This window comes from Peromyscus maniculatus, chromosome 11 (assembly GCF_049852395.1).
Source record: "Peromyscus maniculatus bairdii isolate BWxNUB_F1_BW_parent chromosome 11, HU_Pman_BW_mat_3.1, whole genome shotgun sequence".
Classification (NCBI taxonomy): domain Eukaryota; kingdom Metazoa; phylum Chordata; class Mammalia; order Rodentia; family Cricetidae; genus Peromyscus; species Peromyscus maniculatus.
The window spans coordinates 10,660,001-10,682,287 of record NC_134862.1 but is presented as its reverse complement, the minus strand read 5'-3'; the positions used below and the strand labels follow the sequence as shown (position 1 = coordinate 10,682,287).

The window sequence follows — 22,287 nt, the reverse complement described above, 5'->3', positions numbered from 1 at the left end:
ATTTGAGAAAGAGAGAAAGATTATTCACTCCAGTAAGTAGCTAACAGTTGTGTTCCAGGTCACCGGCATTGTGGGTGAAATCAGGAACTCTCAGGAGCTGTGCACCAGCTAGCCTGGTACATGCAGCAGAAAAATAGCAAAGGGACCCGAACAGTCCTTGGAACTCAAGGACATCGAAGTCTCCTAAGGGACTCCTTAACATACCAACTATGGGTCCATGCTGTGAGAAATGTTGACCCTCATTTCATAAAAGAACTGAAGACTCTGTGTGGGGAAAGCACTATTGTTTATTTTTTTACATCACAAAACTGACAGCCCAGATGACAAGCACACTGACTGAGAGCAGAGAACAATTGTTAGAAACAGAACACAAGGTCTCTTCCTTTCCTCCCTTCCTTCCTTTCCCATTGGCTGAGTAATCAGGAGTGTACAATCTTACATGTTATCTAGGTCTTCTTTTCCCTGTGTCATTTATGTTCATCTTTTTCTCAACAACCACTATACAAGTCTATGTTTTACATCCAATTTATTTTAGAGCTTATCAGGCAGGTGACCTTGTTATGTATGCAGGCTGCTAGGCAAGCTCGGCTGTTTGTAATTTTCTACTTTAAACTTTCAGTTTGATTAGTTGGGCTAGTAGAGTTTGACTAGGGGTTGCTAGCTTAGAGGTTCCCAGTGTTTGTTGTCCATCTGTACCTGGACATGAGGTGCCTCAAGGTATTTTTATTTTGAAAATGAGCAAACAAATTTTGTTCTTACACATGCGTAGAGTTTCTGCAATTAGATCCTAGATCTTGTACTTTTGACCTGTGGTCCTGTCACAAAACACTGCTGTTCTATGAGGAAGGGGCTAGACCCAGCTGATCCTTACAGACCCAACATCTGACCCTGTGTGTTCTCTCTTACTGGCATCCCTCAACTGGTAATACCCTTGATCCTCAAAAGCCTTTCTCCTGGTCTGATATACCTACCCCTGATACTCAGCTTGGAGAGGGTAGGTCCCTCCTACTCTGGTCTTCCCAGCACAGGGAGCTGCTCTGCTTCTCTTGCGTAGAGTTGTGTTTGTGTTATCCAGCTTAGAGCTTTGTCAAGGTTGTCACTACCCACTCATGCTGCATATCCAGAACACAGGCACACTTCACAGAAAGGGCTTCATAGAAGCACAAACACAGGGCTGGAAAGATTGTTCCATGTTAACGCATGTGGCACACTAAGTCTGAACCCCAGATACCCACAAAAATAGCAGGTAGGTGCAGAATTCCACTTTCCATCCCAGGACTTGGAAAGTAGAGATATAGGAATCCCTGGAGCAAGCTGACAAGGTAGACTAGCTGTCACTGAGCTCTGGGCTCAAGTGAGGGACTGCCTCAGTAAATAAGATGGGAGCAACGAGGGAAGATGCCAGATAGACATAAACCTCCTTCCTGGGCACATACTTGCATATGCATATATGACCTTCCAATATCTACCTATCCATGCACACCTACACACATGAACACACATACACACGCACAGGCATGCACACAAACACATGGAAGAAACAAAAAGAAATACAAAACCAAAAAAAAAAATCAAGTATAAACCAAGAATATCTGAGATCAATAAGATCATACAAGTGAGCTAGAAGAAAGAGACCTAGTAGGCATCAGGAGAGTAGAACTGAGGAAAGGTATCAAGACTGACATATGGGTGACTAGAACATTACCACACCTTTCACCAGCAAATGTTCTATACAAGGGGTGGCTCCTGTGTGGTACATGAATTCAGGACAAACTGGCCCTTTGTAAATAACACACAGTGTCATAATCCTCATGATCAGTTGCCATTAAACCTCTGTCTTTTCCAGCTTCCTAGCCAACTCTCACTCTACAAAGCACTCCCTTTATAAACTGTATCTGCTTCTAGTGCTCTACCTGTCCCCAGTCCATTTCTTTGTTCCAGGGCATGAAAACATGGATATTACTGTGGGTACTAACTCCACAGACCCCAACCCATGCCTATAGTCATGGAACCACAAATCCACCCTAAATATCCTATTTAATTTTCTTAAAAAATGTGTGCGTGCGTGTGTGTGTGTGTGTGTGTGTGTGTGTGTGTGTGTGTGTGTGTGTGTGTGTTTGATGTATATTTTGGGATGTGCACATATTGTGATGCACATGTAGAGTTCAGAGAACAGCTTTGTTTAGTCTGCCTCTCCTAATTTCTATGTGTTGAAGGGATTATACATGACTTTTACACTTGCAGAGCAAGCATTTTACTGGCTGGACCATCTTGCCTGCCCTCCTCTTTCCTTTAATTTGTCCTATTTTCTTTTCTGTTGAAAATAGATTCTTCTTTCAAACAATACATCTTGACCATAGTTTCCCCTCCCTCCACTCTGTCCAATTCTGCCCCCTCCACCTCCCTTCTCCCCAAATCCATTCCCCCTCTGCCTCCCTTCATGAAAGATAAGGTCTCCAAGAGACAACAACCAAACAGGACAAAACAAAACACAATAAGACAAAGCAAAAGCCCTCACACTGAGACTGAAAAAGGCAACTCAACAGGAGGGAAAGATTCCAGAGAGCAGGCATGTCAGTCAAAGATACACCAGGTCCCGCAGTTAGGAGTCTCCCTAAAACACCAAGCCAATAGCCACATCATACATGCAGAGGACTTGGTGCAGACCCATGCATGCACCCGCTTTCTGTTTCAGTCCCCATGAGCCTGTATAAGCCATGCTTAGTTGACTCAGTAGGCCATGTTCTCCTGGTGTCCTCCATGCCCTCTGACTCCTACACTTTTTCCACCCTGAGATTTGAGGGGAGGGACCTGATGAAGGCCTCCAATTTAGACTCTCCACATAATATCTGGGTATGGGTAGCTGCAACCTACCCCATCTGCTGCCAGAGCCTCTCTGATGATTACTGGAAAAGGCAAATCATTTCTTCAATTTTTCTTTTAGGTCAGTCATGTTTGGCTCTACCCTAGGTCTCTGGGCTATCTAGTCTCCAGTTCCTGGATATCAAAGCAGTGTAAGACATGGACTTCCTCTCCTGCAGGGGGCCTCAAGTCAAATTAGACATCAGTTGGCCACTTCCACAAGTTCTGTACCATAATTGCCCCAGCACATCTTCCAGGCAGGACAGACTGTAGGTCAACAGTTTTATTGCTGGGTTGGTGTCCATGTTTTTCTTTAGGTAGCCAGTTGAGGATCTTCCTGTACCAAAGAGATTAGAACATAGGAGTGACAGCTCCATGTAGGCACCAGTCAAAATCTCCTTGTTCAAGGAGGTATGTGGATGTTGTCCTCAACAATGGAGCCTTGCTGTCCATTTGCAGAGAGCAAATCTCTGTCCTAGCAGCAGCCTGTGTTGTTTGGGGATCTACTTGGGATCCCCTTGGCCAACAACTCAACTGAATGCACCCAAGTCCTGCCACTGAGAACCTTGGCCAGCTATAGGAGATGGCCAGTTGAGACTCCATATCCACCATTACTTGGAGTCCTCACTAAGATTACCCGCATAGTTTCCATGAAATTTCCACTGCACTAGATTTCCACTCAGCTCCACAAAATGTCCCCTAATTCCATATGACTCTCTCAGATTCCATATTCTCTCCCTCCATCCCATCTGCCCTCCTGACCTGATCCTTCCCACTCCTGTCCCCACCTGCTCCCAGTCCACATGCAAAATCTGTTCTATTTCCCCATTTCTGGGAGATCCATGCATCTCCCCTTGAGCCTTCTTCTCTACCTAGCTTCTCTGGGTCTATGGATTGTAGCTTGGTTATTATTTACTTAATGGCTAATATCCACTTATTCTTTGACTCATTTTGAGTTTTGCGGTGTATGTTTTCTTCAATCTGCACAAAATTCTTTATATTTCAAGAAATCCTTAAAACACCCCCATTATTTAATGAGGCAAAACTTGTCTTCATTGTCAAACAACTCATTACCTTGCGTATGCTTGTGAGCAGGTGCATGATCTTCTGAGTCTTTACGTTCTCATTTCAAAGGAACAAAATCTAGATCACACAGACCTATAAAGCCCATTAAGTGAAGTAAAATACACGCTACTAACTACAATTTTTAATCCCCTGGGAATAGTTTATTTAACCTAGGGCACAACATCTCCATAAGCCATTGCAGACTTGTGAGAGAATGTGAAGGCATATTTAGTTCTGTCAATTATTATCTTGGTGTCCTTGATAAGCAGTAATTTTGGTGCTGGGGAGATGGTTTGGTAGGTAAAAGTGTTGCTATGAAAGCCTGATGATGTGAGTTTGAACCCATGTAAAAAGCCAAATGTGGGAATATGCATCTGTGATGCCAGCAATGCTGCAGCAAAACTGGCAACAGAGAAAACTGCCTGCAAGCTCATGAGCCAGATAGCTTGGAGTACAAGTCTTAGATGTAGAAACAGTAAAAAAGACCCTGCCTCAAATAAAAGGTGGAAGGTGAGAACTGACTCCTGAAAGCTATTTTCCGACCTCCACAAGCACATAACAGCACAGCACATGCAAACCTGTACGTACACACACACACACACACACACACACACACACACACACACACACACACATATGCATACACACATGCACATAGGCACACACAGATACAGTTTGCAAACCATACTCACACAACAATAACTGTTAAAAATAGAGCTCATTTCTAAACTGGATGCATCTATGGCATGTTATTTTTTCTTTCATTATCTTATTTTAGAGAGAATCTGCCAAGATATGTATATAATACAAGTACAAATTTTAATGTGAATAACTGGACCCTATCTGCAAATTAAAGTCCAAACAAAGTAATCAGAACAGAGGTATAATAACATCCAGTGATGAAAATCTAATGTATGTTGTATCTCTTTTTGTTTAACAGCAACAGCAAAAATTACGAGCCATTATTACTACTTTAAATCTGTTTATCCAAGTGGCTTTGGGAATGATAAACCTCTTCCTGGTGTCTGAAGAAGGGATTAAGTATTCAGGGAGTGCACTTAATCCTTCTTCAAAACTTCTCTCGAACTTCTGCTTCTCCATCTGTGAAATGGCTGTAGCAATCCATGTGCAACTTAATTAATATTGCAAATGTCCAGGGTGTTTGCTGAGGTCTCTTGGATGAGCAAAATGTTTCTGTTGATAAATGTTGGTGGTGGTAGGAGAAAAGCTTGTGCCATCCTACCAGTTTGAATCTGTGCTCAATGAAGGGAGCATCTCATTGCTGTGAGAGTCAGCAAATACAAGAGATACTACAGGCACTACAGGTCAAGTGGCAAACAAGCCTCTATAGCAGTGATTTCAATCTTCCTAATGCTGTGACCCTTTAATACAGTTCCTCATGCTGTGGTGACCCCTAACCATTTCTTTGCTACTTTATAACTGTAATTTTGCTGCTGTTCTGAAACATAATTCGAATAATTTTGGTGACAGAGAGTTGCCAAAGGGGTAATGACAAGTTGGGAACCACTGTCTATACAGAAGTAGCCTTTTCATTGTAAATGGACACTTAGCACCTAAGGGCGGAGCAGTTAATGTGGCAAGTCAGCAAATAAGCATATCACCATAACTCACAAATATTGTCTTGTGTTACTATTTGTTGTATGACTTTTCCTAGGGAGATGCAACTATGTATTCATACCACACAGGGCATTGAAAATAGTCCAAAAAACAGATTGTACCATAGCCCAGTTTGAAAAACCCATGCATTTGTTGGAATTACTTATGGAGCATGAGTGAGGAATTAATTGTAAGAGTGAAGGTGACTCATCACAGTTTTGTCTTTGCATCCCCAGAAACAGCACAGGTGACAAATCTCCAAAGCTACATCCCTGGAGTGCCCTGCACAACTGATAGGCAGCTGGACAGATCACAAAATCTCTCCTCAGCAGCATTATTGTTTATATAACCTTGAAGAGAACTTTATGAATCTTATAAGTTTCAGGAACTTCCTGAAACTTAAGAGTTTTTACTTCTTCAGTATGAGACTTCTTCCAGGAAGAAAAACAGTATCTCACTTCTTATGTCTTTAAGACAGTATGATTTTGAGAATCCAGTTTATACGTTCCTCATCTCCTTCACTCTTTCCACTCCCTCTACAGCAATGTCTCCTGAGCCATGGGGGTTGACAAACAGGTTGACACAGATGTCCCAACTACAGCTGAATACTCAGAATTTTGAGAAGCTATGAAGGCTTCCCCACTCCAAACTGCCTCAGAATTTATTCACACCAATCTTTATACCATCTTCACCTCTCACCTCTCACACACAATCTTTTTCACTGGAAATATCCTCTGGATTAATAACAAGATGAGATTATATTGAATGTATTTTCACATGTAGGTGTCTACAATTCTATAACTGTCATAGTGACTTTGTAGGCTAAACTTCTGTAGACCTCATGAAATAATCAATAGAAGCATAACTTGTGAAAGTCGAGAGCTCTTCCTGGAGCCCCCAGGTAATAAGCTGCAGAACCAGAATGAAGCATTTATACCCATTTGTTTCTCCTCCTCCAGAGGCTTGGATTTCTTTAGGTCAGGGATTCTCAACCTTCCTAATGCTGTGAGGCTTTAATACAGTTCCTTGTGTTATGGTAACCCCAAACCATAACATAATTTCATTGCTACATCATAACTGTAATTTTGCTACTGTTATGAATTATAATGTAAATATCTGATATACAGTATATCTGATCTGCAACCCACTGGTTTAGAACCACTGCTTCAGGTGTTATGAACTACATGCAGATCTCTTTCCTTAGAGCTAATGAGTTTCTTGTGGGAGCCTGTAGAGAGACCTGCTTCAACCTGCTCCTACCTTTAGAAGGGTTCTTAGGTAGAGGAGAGAGGGATAAGAAAATATCAGAGAAAAAGAGAGACTTAAATGAGGAGAAGAAGGACAGAAACACAGGAGGGCCTGGGTAAATACCCAAAAGCCACTTCATTTATTCAAAAGGGCTTTTTATAACAATGCCAAGGGGAAGGGCAAAAGACCTCCCCATTGTAAAATCGAATCACAATGTACAACCAAGTGTAGACTCTTCCCAATACCTGGTAAACACTCCTGTGGCCAAATCATCTTCTATGCAGCCCTGCTGAGTAAAGCAAGCTCAGATTCTCTGACCCTGAGTCAGTTCTCAGTAGGAAGCCTCTGTGGGATTCCCACAGTTTCTCTGCCATTTCATCTCATCAATTGGCCATCTAGGCTATCGAGTAACTTCAGAAAGGAGAATGTGGACCATTACAGCTGGGACAGGTAGGAATGAAGGGGAGACCATGAAGTTATTGGAGAAAGGAAAGTTCTAGAATGTAGAGCTTGACTGAGCAACTCAGGAATCCAAAGAGTGCTATTGGCCAATGATACTCCAATGTGAGAGCATGAAATAAAGTGAGAAGTGGAAGATGTAAATAAAACAATAGCAAAATTGTGTGTGTGTGTGTGTGTGTGTTAAACATTTAGTTTTTAAACAAGTGCATCACTGTGCATAAATCTGCAAAGAAATAAAGTCTATGGTTTGTATGTGTTTGATCCACTCAAGCACTCAGTCAGCCCTCTTTCAGAATTCTTCTGTGGCTTCCAAAAAGTAAAACCACACTCATCCATCTTGGTTTCCCCACTACACAAGGAGCATGACCTGACCAGTGTCAGACTCTGCTGAGATTGTATATTCCCGGGTTTCCAGTGTAGGACTGTGAAAAGAGAACTGGCATGGCACACTGCAGCATCAAGATTAACATAGGAAAGAAGCCAGTGGGCACAGCAGGACTGGAGTCCCTTCCTCACCTGGCTGTCTTACAGGTAGAGTGTGTTCGAGAAAAGTGCATGCTACAAAGGTACAGGACACAGGTGCTGTATAATTATCATAGAAAGTGGCATGTAGCTCCTGGCCCAGGGCTTTTGAACACCTGCTTTTCCCTCTGCTCACTAGCCAACTTTCACCCTCAGGAGGGCTTTCCCTTTCTTAACAAACTGTTTCCATTTTTAACCATGTGTCCCTGGTGTAATCTTTTGTCCTTGGACATAAAAGCTTGGAATCAGGTGCCCTCTGAACTCAGACCTGTGCCTTTAACAAGATGATGTGGGAGAGGTTTAACACAGTGTTGGGCATGACACACTAATGTAGCAATGTTCTCCATGCTATGGGAGTGTAGAGTTTAAACACTGGATTTTCTCATGCAGGAGGGACTGATGCATCTGTGACTAAAGTGTTGATTTTCAGTTACTGATTAGGTGTGACCATGGCCTGTAGTAAGTAAGCATGCTGGAAACAGAGTTCTTGTTATCCACAGCCTGGTCTGATCACTGAGCTTCATGTGCTCTTTTCCCCCTCACTCCTCTCTGTGACACTGGGTTCATGTCTTCTAAAGTGTACTATTCAGGACCAGCATACTGATGCTTCCTTTGTACATCTGGGCCTTGCTTTCCTTTTTGAGACTGGTCAGTCTCCCTATGTATATATTCACCCTGCTTTCACCTTTCCAAGCACTGATGGGTGCAGTAAAGTTTCAATTGCTGCCACACTGGCAATCAGAAAAGAGTAGGAATCCACAATACACATACCTGCACAGGTGGTACACTTCAACAGCACTGGAGAAGTGGCAACAAGTATCAGTAGGAAGCTTGAGATCAACCTGGCACACACTGGGCAGTAAACCATGACACCAGAATAAAACAGCACCATTTGGTATAGAAATAGGGCCACCTAATTGAGTATCAGTTCATGAACTCAAGACCCTTCTACTTAACCCAATCATAATTGATAATCGATTTCATCCTGATTTAAAACAAATAGTGTGTCTGGTAAGATGATGTTGATTTTTAATGTGTTATCAAGTGACTTGTGTTAGCATAATTAATTATTGGATTATCTATTTATTTATTTCTTTGGTTACTTTCTGATAGTTTCAAGCATGTCTCCAATGTATTATGTTCATAACTGCCTCCCCCAAGTCTTGTCTTCCAACTTGCCTGGACTCTTTCAACACTTTGTTTATGCTTGTGTGTGCACACACATGCTCACATAGGTGTGCATTTGTGTGGAGGTGGATATCAAGTACCTTCCTCAGCTTCTGAACAGTCATTTATTTAATATTTTTATTTTACTTTTAACTATGAGTATATGTTGGGGGGCATATTAACACACATGTGTGCAGGTGCCTGCAGAGTCCAGAAGGCATTGGGTGACGAGGATCTGGAGTCATACTCAACCATTAACCACCTCATGTGAGTGCTGAGAATTGAGGGAACAATGGGCACTCCTGACCACTGAGCCTTTTCTCCAGCCTCATGCATACCTCATTGTTGAGAACAGGTCTCTCATTGAACCTTGAGCTTGCCCATTTGGCTAGACTTGCTAGCCAGTAAGCCCCAGGGATCTACCTGTCTCCATCTCCATAGTTCTGGGATTTCAGGTACTCCTGGCTGATTTAAAGGGATGGTGGGGATCTGAACTCAGTCAGGTCCTCATTCATGCATAGCAAACATGCCACTCTTTGAGTCATCTTCCCAGCCCTGAAGGGTCGTTTTCTAAAGACATGTTTTACGTGTTTCTAATGTAAATGTCTTATGGATGAAGTTCAGTCTTCAGGAGATAAAATTGCAAAGGTGATCAAGCTGAAAAGCTGTAGCTCTCATGCTCTGTGTAGCTATGATGTTCATTGTACAAGATAGGGCAACAGTGCCCAGAGCTCCACCGGTTCAGCTAGAAGTCCAGTGGGCACAGTATGCACAGATGTAGTGCTGGCGTCTAGTAGAAGGTTCTGAAGAGCATAGGAGATTATGAAAAATTCCCCGAATCTTGTCAGTTTTGTTTTACAAAATGGAGTCACCGGGACCTTTTTAAAACTGTATATGTAAATAATAAATTATAGAATTTTGCTTTCAGGTAATTACAGAAAATCATGACTTTTCTCTCAAAATTTCATTTATTAAGGATAATTCTATATCCTTTAACAGGAAAAATAATTGTTATCATTATGAATACTCAATCTGAGAATTTTAACTGCTTAGTAAATCCTAGAAAATTGAGTTTTGTGGCTTCTGGATTTTAAATAAGAATAATTCTATCCTGTCCACACAGCCCTTCACCTTTTGTTCACCCTGCTAAGATGGTAGATGACGAATCCCTTCCAAGCTGTAATTAAGTAGTCTTACTTTTTTGTATTATAGAAGTAATAACATTTTACAGTACAATTTTTTTGTAATAAAAATGGTGAAAGGATGTAAAAGTAACCTACAATAATTCTCCAAGGAGTGGTGGAGTTTGTCCAATGACAAAGTCCTTGACACACAAGCATGGTGTTGTGAATTCAGCATACATATAAAAAGCTTAGCTCAGTGGCATGCTTCGGTAATCTCAGCTTTGAGATGGAGGCAAGAGCGTCCCTGGTGCTTACCAGCCATACAGTCTGCTGAACTGCTGAGAACCAGGTTCAGTGAAAGATGGGAGTTGGGGAGGCAGTTCTGTTTGTAGAGAGTGTGTTTACCATTTAGAAGAAAAGACTGGAGTTGATCCCAGCACTGTGTAAAACCAAGTACATGGTACACTCTTATATCTTTAGCAATCAGGAAATTGAGGCTGAGGATGAGAAGTTCAATGTCTTTCTTGGCAATGTTGTGAATTCAAGAACAGCCTGGGCTCTATGAGCCTCTTTATCAACAATTACAACAACAAAAACAACAAAAATGAGGTAGAATGTGATTAATGAAGACATGCAGTGTCAACACAAGACATTCAAATATATATCCAAATGCATCTGCACACCTATACATGTATATGAATGTGTACACAGACAGACAGACAGACAGACAGAGACACACACACATACACACACACACACACATACACACAAATCAAGTGTTTCATCGCTAGATATTTTGACAGACACTTATCAGTTTGTTTATACACATCTTCATAAATTGTTTAGATCCTGATTTCTTGACTTTCTCTTTCTGGCTTTCATACTAACACAACTAGGGGACAATGTGCTAAATGAAATGAGGCTGGCATACAATGCCAAATAATACATGATATCACGCATGGAATTTGTCCAAGTTGATCTCAAGAAAGTTGAGAATAAAGAACTGAGATTTAAAGGCTCGTGTCAGGACAAAGGGATGGGGAAGAAAGGACACTAATTTGAAATTGGATTAAATAAAGGTCTAGTATTCTATATATGATGATAGTGTGCCAGATAAATTCACAATTATAATTCATAATTATTATGTTAGCTTTCCCTGGGACGAAGTGAACAAATGTCTGTTCACTCCAGATAGTGCATAGAAGGAAGACAGAGGAAAGTAAAGATCCCATAAAAGCCCAATGTGACAAACAAATAAATCGACTATGGTTACTCACAGTGCTTTGGCAAGGGATTAATTAAAGGAGCTTCAGGAGAGGACAGGAGCCTCTTCACCCTCATGTGGATGACAACCTCATGGAAACTACACAGAGTCCCCTTTACTACCCTTCCACTCCTTATATACTCGAGTCTCACAAGGTCACTGCCAGCTGGGGAGGGCAGAAAGGAATAATGGCTTCACTTCCAGGGGAGGGTCCTGTGCCCTCCCCGCCTTCCTGTCATTAGGCAGTGTCAGTAACCCCATTCACATTATCATCGGCCTAGCTACATCTACACTGCAGCATTTGCCATGGCTATGAGGCTGAGCTGATCTCTACTCTGAGATCATAATGGGGTGAATATGTTGTGTGCAGAGGAAACAGGCCATACTAATCAACAAAGTGGCCTGTGTTTCAGAAACTAGATAAGCTTATTCTGAGTTGACATTAGACAATGTGTGTACCTATTGAGAGATTTCATGTTATCACATACATTTACTTAGGTTTATGTCCCAAATAAAGAACTATCTCAAATAAGAATAAATGCCAAAACAAACATAATAATAGTGACTGAATGTTCTTGCATAAAACCCTAACACAGTATATTATCAGCCCAGAACGAGGCACATATACCACGATCCTCCTAAGTTCAAATTTGCAGTCTCCATACACTGGCTATTCTTCTTGACTAGATCCCAAAGATCATTTGGAATTCTCAGCACAGGACTCTGTAAGACTGAATTTTCAACCAGAGTTGTCATAATAAAGGGTATCTCTTTTTCAACTCCAGCTTGGAGCTTAGGATGAAGAGATCAAATGGCTCTAAATGTCAGACTCAAATTAGCAAGAAGGGTAAATCATGAGAAGTTACGGTCCAGGCACTGGTCCAAAAGCCTGGTGTCAGTGCCTGTGGCACTGTCATCCTGTCTTCTTAAACACAGGCTGGCACATTGCTATTAGAACGTGAGCCTGCACCTTTATCCCGGATCACATGACCTGACACAGGCCACAGCTCCCTGTTGCTCTTGCTGGGGCAGAGAATTTAGGAAGCAGTCTGTCTGCTACCCCTAAATGTTATAAAAATATTCGAGTTTCCATTTATTCCAAGGATGGGTCCAAGACTCCTCAGAGAGATTCCTTCATGAGAGCTCCAAATGCTGCTTTCTGAGGAGGCTCCTCTGGCCTTTGGCAGCATCCTATGCATAGCAGCATATATTGCTCTCTCTCACCATATCTCCTTCTTATTCTTATGTTAATGAAGCACCCAGGGCTTTAAAGCAAGCCCCTCATTTCCTCTAAGGCCCCAATCATATCTAGACTCCATGTATTGTATTATTTCTGTTGAATGCTATCCTCTCTGTCTGTAGACCCAATCATGGCCTTGAGGCTCTCTTACTTCATACATCCCATTGGAGGGAGTTATGTGTCAGCTCCCTTCCAGGACCTGTTGCTGGTCATCTCTTCTTTTCTTTGATGATCACTGATGGGAGTTTCTACTTCACTGTGGTGTGTGTCCACTCCCTACAAATGAATGATTCCTTGTATTCTACTTAGGTTGGTTCTACTCCATGTGCCTCCCTGTAAGAGACATCTTCAAGATTTCAGGAACATTCCTGTGCACTGAGCAGCACCAATGATTCAAAGCAAGAATAACATGAGGAAACACATTGATATTTCTTTCTCTCTTCTCTCTGCTCCCAGAATCGGATGTTGCTGACTTTGATGGCAGGAGCTCACTTTTGTACAGGTTCAATCAGAAGATGATGAGCACCCTCAAAGACGTGATTTCCCTGAAGTTCAAGAGCATGCAAGGAGATGGGGTTCTGTTCCATGGAGAAGGACAACGTGGAGACCATATTACCCTGGAGCTCCAGAAGGGCAGGCTAGCCCTGTACCTGAATTTGGGTAGGGTCAGACTTGTGCATATGTACTCATGACTGTTAAGGCCAGAGATGAAGCTTAGGTGTCTTCCTCTATCAACACCACCCCTTTTTTGGTAGCACCCTCTCACTGAACTTGTAGCTCACTGATTTTGGTGTGTGTGTGTGTATGTGTGTGTTGTGTGCACATGAATGTACAGGTGTGCATATATATGCACACACGTGTGAAGGAGAGAGCAAGACACTAGATATCCCCTCTTTCTCTCTGACTTATTGCCTTGAGACAAGATCTCTTACCAACACAAAAGCTTGTGTTTGGAGTTAGGCGGGGTGGCCAGCAAGCTCTTTAAGATCCACTTATTTCTATCATTAGGCTAGGTACTCACCGTCATAGACACATTTTACTTTGTTATTATTATCATTGTTATTAATAATAGCATTTAGGATATGGGTGCTAGGGATTCAAATTCAGGTCTGCAGGTGTTCATATTCACTGATTTTTGCACAAGGTCACTATACCATGCAAATGGAGTCACTGGAGCACTATCTAAGTGATCTATTTCCTTTGTCTTTACAGGATTAGAATAGTACTTATTTTCAAATATTTCATCTTCATGAACTGCACTTATTTTCATTATTTTTTTTTTGCCAGAGGTATCATTCTGTGATAAAAGACAATATTTCTATGTAAAGGAAGCTACAATGTAAGTTTTAAATATCTGTTAATGTGTATACTTAACCTGATTTTTTTCTAGAACTCAAACTTTTAAGTAACTTAAAAAATTTTAAACATGGACCTATTATAATGAGCTTCTCATATCTGAGCTGATCAGGTACATTAAAAAAAATTGCCAGGAGAAATATGTAATCATTTTGTTCTTTTTAGTGGGAGGTAAAAATGTATGAATGGAAAACCTAAGGCGCTAGGCTTTCCTTTGTTAAGACAGCCTGGCCTGGAAGAATGAGCCTGGGACCTGGATGGCAGGTGATTTAGTGAAGAGTACCTTTCTCCCTCCCTGCAGAAGGATGCTGCTTACCTCTGTGGGTGAGCTACTCCCTGGGCTTTCTGCTCTCCCAGTAGGTCTACATTCATGGTGCCCAACTTCTCACCCCAGAACAGAAAGGAGGGAATCTTTTATGCCTTCTTACAGAAGAAAGGAATGAGTAGGCAAGACACAGGAAATAGGTGCTGAGTTCCTCAGAGCATGGAAGAAAACCAAAGGAGCCCTCCTCTAGACAAACCAAACAGAAAAGACGGATGCTGGATGGAGAAGAATGTGGCTTTTTAAAATTAAAGGCATTCATTTATTTGTATGTAGTTATATAGTGTGTCATGGCACAGTGTAAAGGTCAGAGGACAACTAGAAGGAGTTGGGTCTCCCTGTTTTCCAAATGGATCTCTGGGATCCAACTCAATTCATCAGGCTGAATGGCATATGCCCTTAACCTGCTGAGCCATCCTTCTGGGCTCCAAACAGGCTGCTTTGTCTGAGAATCCTTTCCTGTTTCCCACTTAATATTTATTCATATAAGGGAGAGGAAGTACATTGTTATTAATATTTACTATCAAGTAGGCAAGAAGGATAAATATAAATATAAATACTGGGAACAAGCTCTAGGTACACAGATGACATCAGAGCAAGCTATATTTAGTCATCAGGAAAAGAACATGAGACTCCCCATTGGGCAGCCTCACTCCCAATAGCAAACAATGTAGCTCTTAATTCTGGTCCTTCTTCAGTGACATCTCCAAGCATCCTCTTGGCCTTCATGGTAAATATAAGGAAAAGAAGTAGGAAGAACCTATAGATTCCCAAGATTATTTCATATAATTGATGCCTTACACAGAAGATGAAATATTAACTGTGGGCTGGGGAGATCACTCTGTTGCGAACTTTCTTTTATGTAAGTATAAGAACCTGAGTTTAATCCCCAGAACCCACATAAAAAAACAGATGTGGTAGTGCATGCTTGCATTTCTAGTACTTGGGAAGCAGAGACACATATGTCCCCTGGGATTATTAGACATCTGCATAGCCTGCTTGGTGAGTTCTAAGCCAGTGGGAGACCTTGCTTCAAACAAATAGACAAAAACTCCAAAACAATAAGGTAGAGAGTAATTGAAGAACAACACTAGAGATTGACCTCTGGCACACACAAATACACACACATAGATAGATAGATAGATAGATAGATAGATAGATAGATAGATAGATAGATAGATAGATAAATAGATAATAAAAATTTAAAAAGGGGTAAACTGGAGACATACATTGTTGTTCAAGCAGCAGTTCGCATTATCTGGTTATCAGTGCTGTGTCCTTTGAAGGCAGACTTGGTTCTGTGGTGAAATTTCACTAGGGAGTTGCCATTGTCCTACTTTCCAAGGGTAGAGCATAGACTTTTTTTTTTTAGAATTGCTAACTAGGCATGAGATTTCACTCTTCAGTCCATGGGGGTAGAGTGGCTCCCATCCCAGCATTCAAGGGTTTCATTTCAATTGTACATGACTATCTGCCCTCTGTAGAAATACAAAAGTAAGAACTACGCAGGCAGGTGGACAATCAAAGAGCCGAAGCGTTGTGTGACTGGGGATCTGTTGTTAAGTACTGAACAGGACATGAACAGAGCATGCAGGTTACTCATCCTTACAAGTGTTTTGTCTTTGAACTGAAGTGGAATGTTGGGTGATTCCAGCACATACGGATGTAGAACAGTAAGAATCTTATCACAGAAAACTAGCGTAGTTGGATGTCCTTTGGGGGCTAGGGGCAGGGTTCAGAAGCTAAAGCCATGGACTACATGACAATTGATCAAGACAATGGTAAGTTTCTCAAACTCTGAAGAGACCAGTGACCATTCATTTTATAGCTCCTTTGAATTTCAGGCATTTAATTAAGCCAACTAACAACATATTTAGAGAATAATCATCAAATCTTCTGAAAGGCATTTCTTTCCAATCTTCTACTCTTTGAGAGTCTAAATCTAGGCACTTTAATATATATGTGCATATGTATATTTTGTTTATGTCACATGACAGTTCTATACAGTATTTTATTTTATTTTGTTGGGAGACAAAGTCTCATGCATCCCAGGCTGACTTCATAAATTCTGCAACTTATGAAATAAGCCTATGTTGAACTATGTATCGATTACCTTTTGCTGTGCCAAATACCCAACAAAAACAACTGAGGGAAGGAAGGATTTATTTCCTCTCATAACTCAAGGGCACAGTCCATCATGGTGGGTTAGACATATCAAAAGGAGCTTATGGCCACTGGTCCCTTTGCATCTGCAGTCAGAAAGCAGAGAGAGATGAATGCAGTGATCACCAAACTTTCTCCTCCCTATTCTCTCCTGGTGTCAAGTCTATGAAAAGTTGCTGCCCACATTTAAGATGGATCTTCCTACCTCAACGCAGTCTAGAAACTCCCTCAGAGACTTGCCCAGAGGTTTGTCTACTAGGTGATTCAGAGCCTGTAAAATTGTCAGTAAATATTAATTATCACCTACCAGCAACTAAGCAATGGGATTACCACTATTGGTCTAAAGGTTATACTTTTCAGTCCCTGCTTTAAAAATATTTCTACTTATCTCCAAGTTTTGTAATGTTAACTAAAGCAACTAAAACATGGCACTCATGCACTATCTAAACCATGTCACACAAACTCACTATGAGAACACCTTTATATGGTAGCAAAGTCACAGGAGTTGGACACCAGTAAGAAGCAAGGATGGAGCAACCTACACTGGATGTCCTAAGACAAAGATTTGTATTTCATTGCTTTAGTGATACCCAGAGATTTGGCCTGTCTTGTTGAGAGGGCAGCTGGTGTGGGGGTGGGATCAAGCCAGCTGGAATCACTTCCCTTGTTTTTAGTGTTCTCACTTGCATCCTTAGGAGAGCACTTGTGAGTCCTGCCTATAATAAAAAACTGCTACAGAGTCATGCTTTTCTGGTCCTGGCTAACCAATGGAGTTATAATTTGCCTTGGCATTCTATACAATGTCCTTCTGCTGCTGTATTTCACCACTTTCCTTCAGCACAGCTCTCTGCTCTCCAATTCATCCAGTTGTTCTCTGAAGCCTGCCACTCCTGCTCTGCCACACTGCTCACAAACAACAGACTAGCAGAACCGAATGCAGTGGTTAGAACACGGAGGTGGGGAAGAATGGGAATAGCATCCTTTTGCCAGCAGGAAGAATGCAGAGAATTTTAGCTTTGGATCAGGTAGAGCTAAGTGGTAACTAGTTTTCTGTGTCCTTGTGTAAGTCACACACCTTCTTTGAAACTAACTTCTCTTTTTCAAACAATGTATAGGGGAGTTTGGAGAGAGAGCCCAGTGGTAAGAATACTTCCTACTCTTGCAGAGGACTGAAGTTTGGATCCTAGGATTCATGTCAGGCAGGTTAGGGCTGCCTATAACTCTATCTCCAGGAGATCCAATGCCCTTTTCTAGCCTTCACAGGTACACACACACACACACACACACACACACACACACACACACACACACACGGGCACACTAAAAAAATCTTTAAAAATACCAAAACCATATAAATAGTATTACCTATGTAAGAAAGTTGACAAGGTTGGAGAGATGAAAGTGCTTGCTGCTCAAGAATGAGGAGCTCAGTGTGACCTACATGATCCAAAAAGACTGGGTATGGTAGCACAAACTTGTGTTGCTGGACTGGGGAGGCAGAAAGAGGTAGATTCCTGGAACTCTTTGCCCAGCCATCCCATGCTATCCTTCTGAGGATGAGGTGATGGAATGAAAATAAAGATGAAGCTAAAGAATGTAAACATTGGGACTGGAGAGATGATTCAGTGTTTATGAGAGCTGAGGATGGACATGCAGTTCCCAGTACCCACATGGACAGGCTCACAAGTGCCTATAACTCTGGGTTCAGAAGACTGGGGATGCTACTATAGCCTCCATGGGCACCTGAACCCAACTGCACGTACATATTCACAAACACACATACACACACACCACACTGCCTGTAACTCTGGCTGCAGAAGACAGGGGATGTTGTTGTGGCCTCCATGTGCACCTGTACTCAACTACACATACATACTCCAAATATAGACACACACACACACACACACACACACACACACACACACACACACACACACACTGCCTGTAACTCTGGCTGCAGAAGACAGGGAATGTTGTTGTGGTCTCCATGGGCACTTGTACTCAACTACACATACATACTCCAAATATAGACACACACACACTACACACACACTGCCTGTAACTCTGGCTCCAGAAGATTGAGGGTGCTGTTGTGGCCTCCATGGGTACCTGCACTCAACTGCATATATGTACTCATGGATACAGAAACACACACACACACACACACACAAATGTAAAAAATACATCTTTAAGGGGCTGCTGGAGAAATGACTGGACAGGTAATAGCACATTTGCTGTTACAGACGACCTGGGTTCAGTTTCCAGGACCCACATCACAGTCCCCAACCCTTGATCCATGATTTCAGTTCCAAGGAACTCAGTGGCCTCTTCTAAGGCATGAACATGCTGCACAAACACAGATGTGAGCAAAATATTCATGCATGCAAATAAAAATTTAAAAATCCTAAGAGCAACAAATTTTTTAAAAGTACAAACACTCATTCCCCATGTTCATTCCAATAAGGCTTAGGTAGTACTTACATCATCTCGAAACTAAATAGAAAAAAAAAGGTTCCATTTAATTAGAAAAATAATTCTTTGTGTTTCTGGCCCCAAAGCCAACTTCTTCCTCATTATTTCATTTGTATTCTTCTCAGCTGTTCTTAAGGATCTTTATCTTGTCTTAATAAATTGAAAATCTGTTACAATGGCATAATTGAACATCAAATGCAACTGAGATAAAACTGGAAACAGGTGTCCTGAGATAAAGACTATGATAGTGCACTGAGAATTGTGTTTTCTACAGTTTCCATAACAACAGTCTAGATTTCTAGGGAGGCTTCATTAGATCATCGTTCTCTCTTCATCAATACAATTGTAAGCTATGAATCCTCACATAACAGAATTTTTCTGAGTTTATTTTATCAGATAAATTTTTATTTGCCTTAAAGTAGGATATCTGAATGTTAATGAAAAAAATAACCAAAGAAGGAATGCATGGAATTCATGCCTATCGTGTGCTTTTGGAACCAGTTAAGAAATAGACTTGTGTGCCGGTGAGATGGCTCAGTGAGTGATGATGCTTGCTACCGGGCTGACAACCTGAGTTCAAACCCTGGATCCAGAGGTGGCGGGAGAAAACCAGCTCCCACAACTTTTTCTCTGGTCTACACATGCACAATCATTGCATGCCCACACTCACACTATCCCCATAAATCAGTAGACACGTGTAATAAAAACTGAACCTGTGAGTATGGGCATAACTCAGTGGTAGATGATATTAAGAACCTGGTCAACATGTTTAAGACTCTGAATTTATCCTGCAGCCACCAAAGAAACACACCCGTGAAATTCCTTGTAATTCAGGTGGCATTCAGTAATTCACACAGGATTAATCATATACTTTGATAGTGTTCTTTCTAGATATTAAAATAGTTATTCTAACTGTAAATCACAGAAGAAAAGAAAAATCTTTTGGATGTGGCAAATTTTTGTACTTAATGAGTTTATAGTGTTTTGTATAGTTATGTTTAGTTATGCATTTACACATTTCTATTTTACTTCTATATATCATAAATTAGGAATTTTAAGTAGTTGGATAATTTATTTGTTAGCTGTCACTTTTAATTTCATCTAACACTGTGATGTTCACTCATAAATATTTAAAAATGCAATGAGAACTTCCTAAATGCTACTTCAACAGCTCTCTAATAACCTTTTGTTGATTTTACATGTATGCTTAATCTCTCTCCGAACTACTGAACATTATCTCCAATTTTTAAATCATTAGTATTTTTTCAGCCACATATTAATTTATTGTCATAGAATACCTTTCAGGAATGTAGATGACTAGCTTAAAGATCCCTGACTAACGTCCTGACTTCAGCTTCACAGCACAGCTTGCTGTGTCTCAGCCTCGATGACCAAGTTTGCTTAAGAAATTCATCTGAGACAGCGCACGGGTGGGTTCAGATAGCACCAACCGCCTTCCTTCCAACAGAATGCAAGAACCGGGTTTCTAAGTTTCAAGTGAATAAATGGTGAAACACGCTTGGAGATTTTCTCTATGATCTCAAAGCAGGGATGAACTGTTAAAGAGAAATGATTGTGCTTCTTTTTGTTCCCCCTTTTCTTTTTTTAATATGTGAGCATGGTAGAAAATGTGTAAATCTGGGGTTTTACTCTTGCATGTGTGTGGGAACACATATATGTGGGTGCAGGTGCACCTGTGTGTTCCTGCATGTGGAGGCCCACAGGTGATGTTGAGCATCATGCTGGACTGTTCTTCTCCCTTACACATTCAGGGAGGGTCTCTCAGCCAAATGCACGATTCAGTACGATGGGTAGTCTCGTGAGCCAGTTTGCATGGGAATCCTCAGTCTCCACCGGCAGGACTGGAGTTACACTGGGCCAGCACACCCGCCAGGGCCAGGCATTCACTAGGGTTTCTATCTAGAGATCTGAATTCTGATCCCCGAGCCTGCAAAACAAGTGATTAGAGTGCTGAGCCTTCTCCCCAGTCCTCAAATAATAAATTTCCAACAGAAAAATATTTTCAGTGTTAAAACAGAAAAAGTAACATACCAAAAAGTCAGAGAACAGAAAGGTACCCTCAAAATGTATATTACAGAAAATGGACTAAATGCAAATTGTTGGAAAAACAAATGGGTAAAAGTCAGAGAATATGGCTCACAAACAGGAAGTAAAAACAAAGAGGTTTTTCTTCTCTATCCATGCCAAGAGAAATACACATGAATTGACTGAGGGAGGTAGTGCAATGTGTAAAGCGTTTGCCACCTTAGTGTGAGAATCTGAGTTTGCGTCCCCAGTGTCTGCGTAAAGACAGATTCTGTATAACTCCAGCTCTCACTGCAGGGTGGGAGACAAGGATAAGAGACTCTCCAGAATCCCATGGGCTGGTTAGTCAGGGACAGTCAGGGGCAAACAAGAGACCCTGGCTGCACCAACATGAAGGTGAAGGCTGACATTGAAGGCTGACTTTGACCTCCAAAGGTACACTGTGGCATGAACACACACACACACACACACACACACACACACACACACACACACACACACACACATCCACAGACACACACACATGCACACACACACTTAAACAAAGAAATATGTGTTAAAATTACTCAGAAATATAATAATATCAGATATTCATAAATTATAGCAGGAGATTAAGTTGGCATAACTTTTAAAGGAGCTGAATTGGCAGCGAATGTCAAATCATACATTGTTGCTAATCTACACTTCTTTCAGTGCTAATCTGAATTCAGCAGCCCCATACACAGGGTTCTGGAGGGTTCAGCCAGCTCTTTCAGCTAGTTCTCCTCTGCTGGGGACCTTTCTATTGTCTCTGCCACCCCTCAGTCTGGGCACCAGTTCCTTCAAGCTGGGTGGACACTCCCTCTTCCTGTCTACTTCCCCTGTGGTCAGTGTTCACGTACTCATCCATCCTAACTACTATTACTGGAACACACCAACAATGGATGTCTCAGAAGAGAGAGCTCCACCTCCCTCCACATCTTCTTTCTATATGACCATGACTTGTACTGCTCGATCCCAATGTCTTTCAGAGGAAGGGCAGGAGGAAGAGAAGGAGGTATTTATTAAAGCATTAGCATAATCTGACAGTGGTGAGAATTCAAGGCTTATGGAATAAATAAATAGTAAATCAACAAAACAGAATCAGACATTAATTCACCAGCCCTGCTTTTCAAATATGCTAAGTGGGGCATCCCTACTCCAATTTTAGCAGGAAGCCAGACATCATTACTCAGTGAGACAAACAGCACTAATTAGGCCATAGCAGAGGTAGGAGTGAACAGCCCACAGGGAGATTAGCTACCCCTGACCCCTGAATGTCACCTGTGCACAGGTGAGTACAGGTGGGGTCAAGGATGGCACTGTGCAAGAAAGAGAA

At 41.5% G+C, this 22,287-nt stretch overlaps 1 protein-coding gene across 1 annotated transcript in view; it reads left to right on the top strand.

The window, feature by feature from the left end:
- LOC102910446 (contactin-associated protein like 5-1) overlaps nt 1-22,287 on the top strand; it is a 925,656-nt gene that overhangs the window by 436,207 nt on the left and 467,162 nt on the right. The window contains exon 5 of the mRNA XM_076547182.1: nt 13,028-13,231. Coding sequence (XP_076403297.1) covers nt 13,028-13,231 — 204 coding nt within the window. The remainder of the gene's footprint in view (nt 1-13,027; nt 13,232-22,287) is intronic.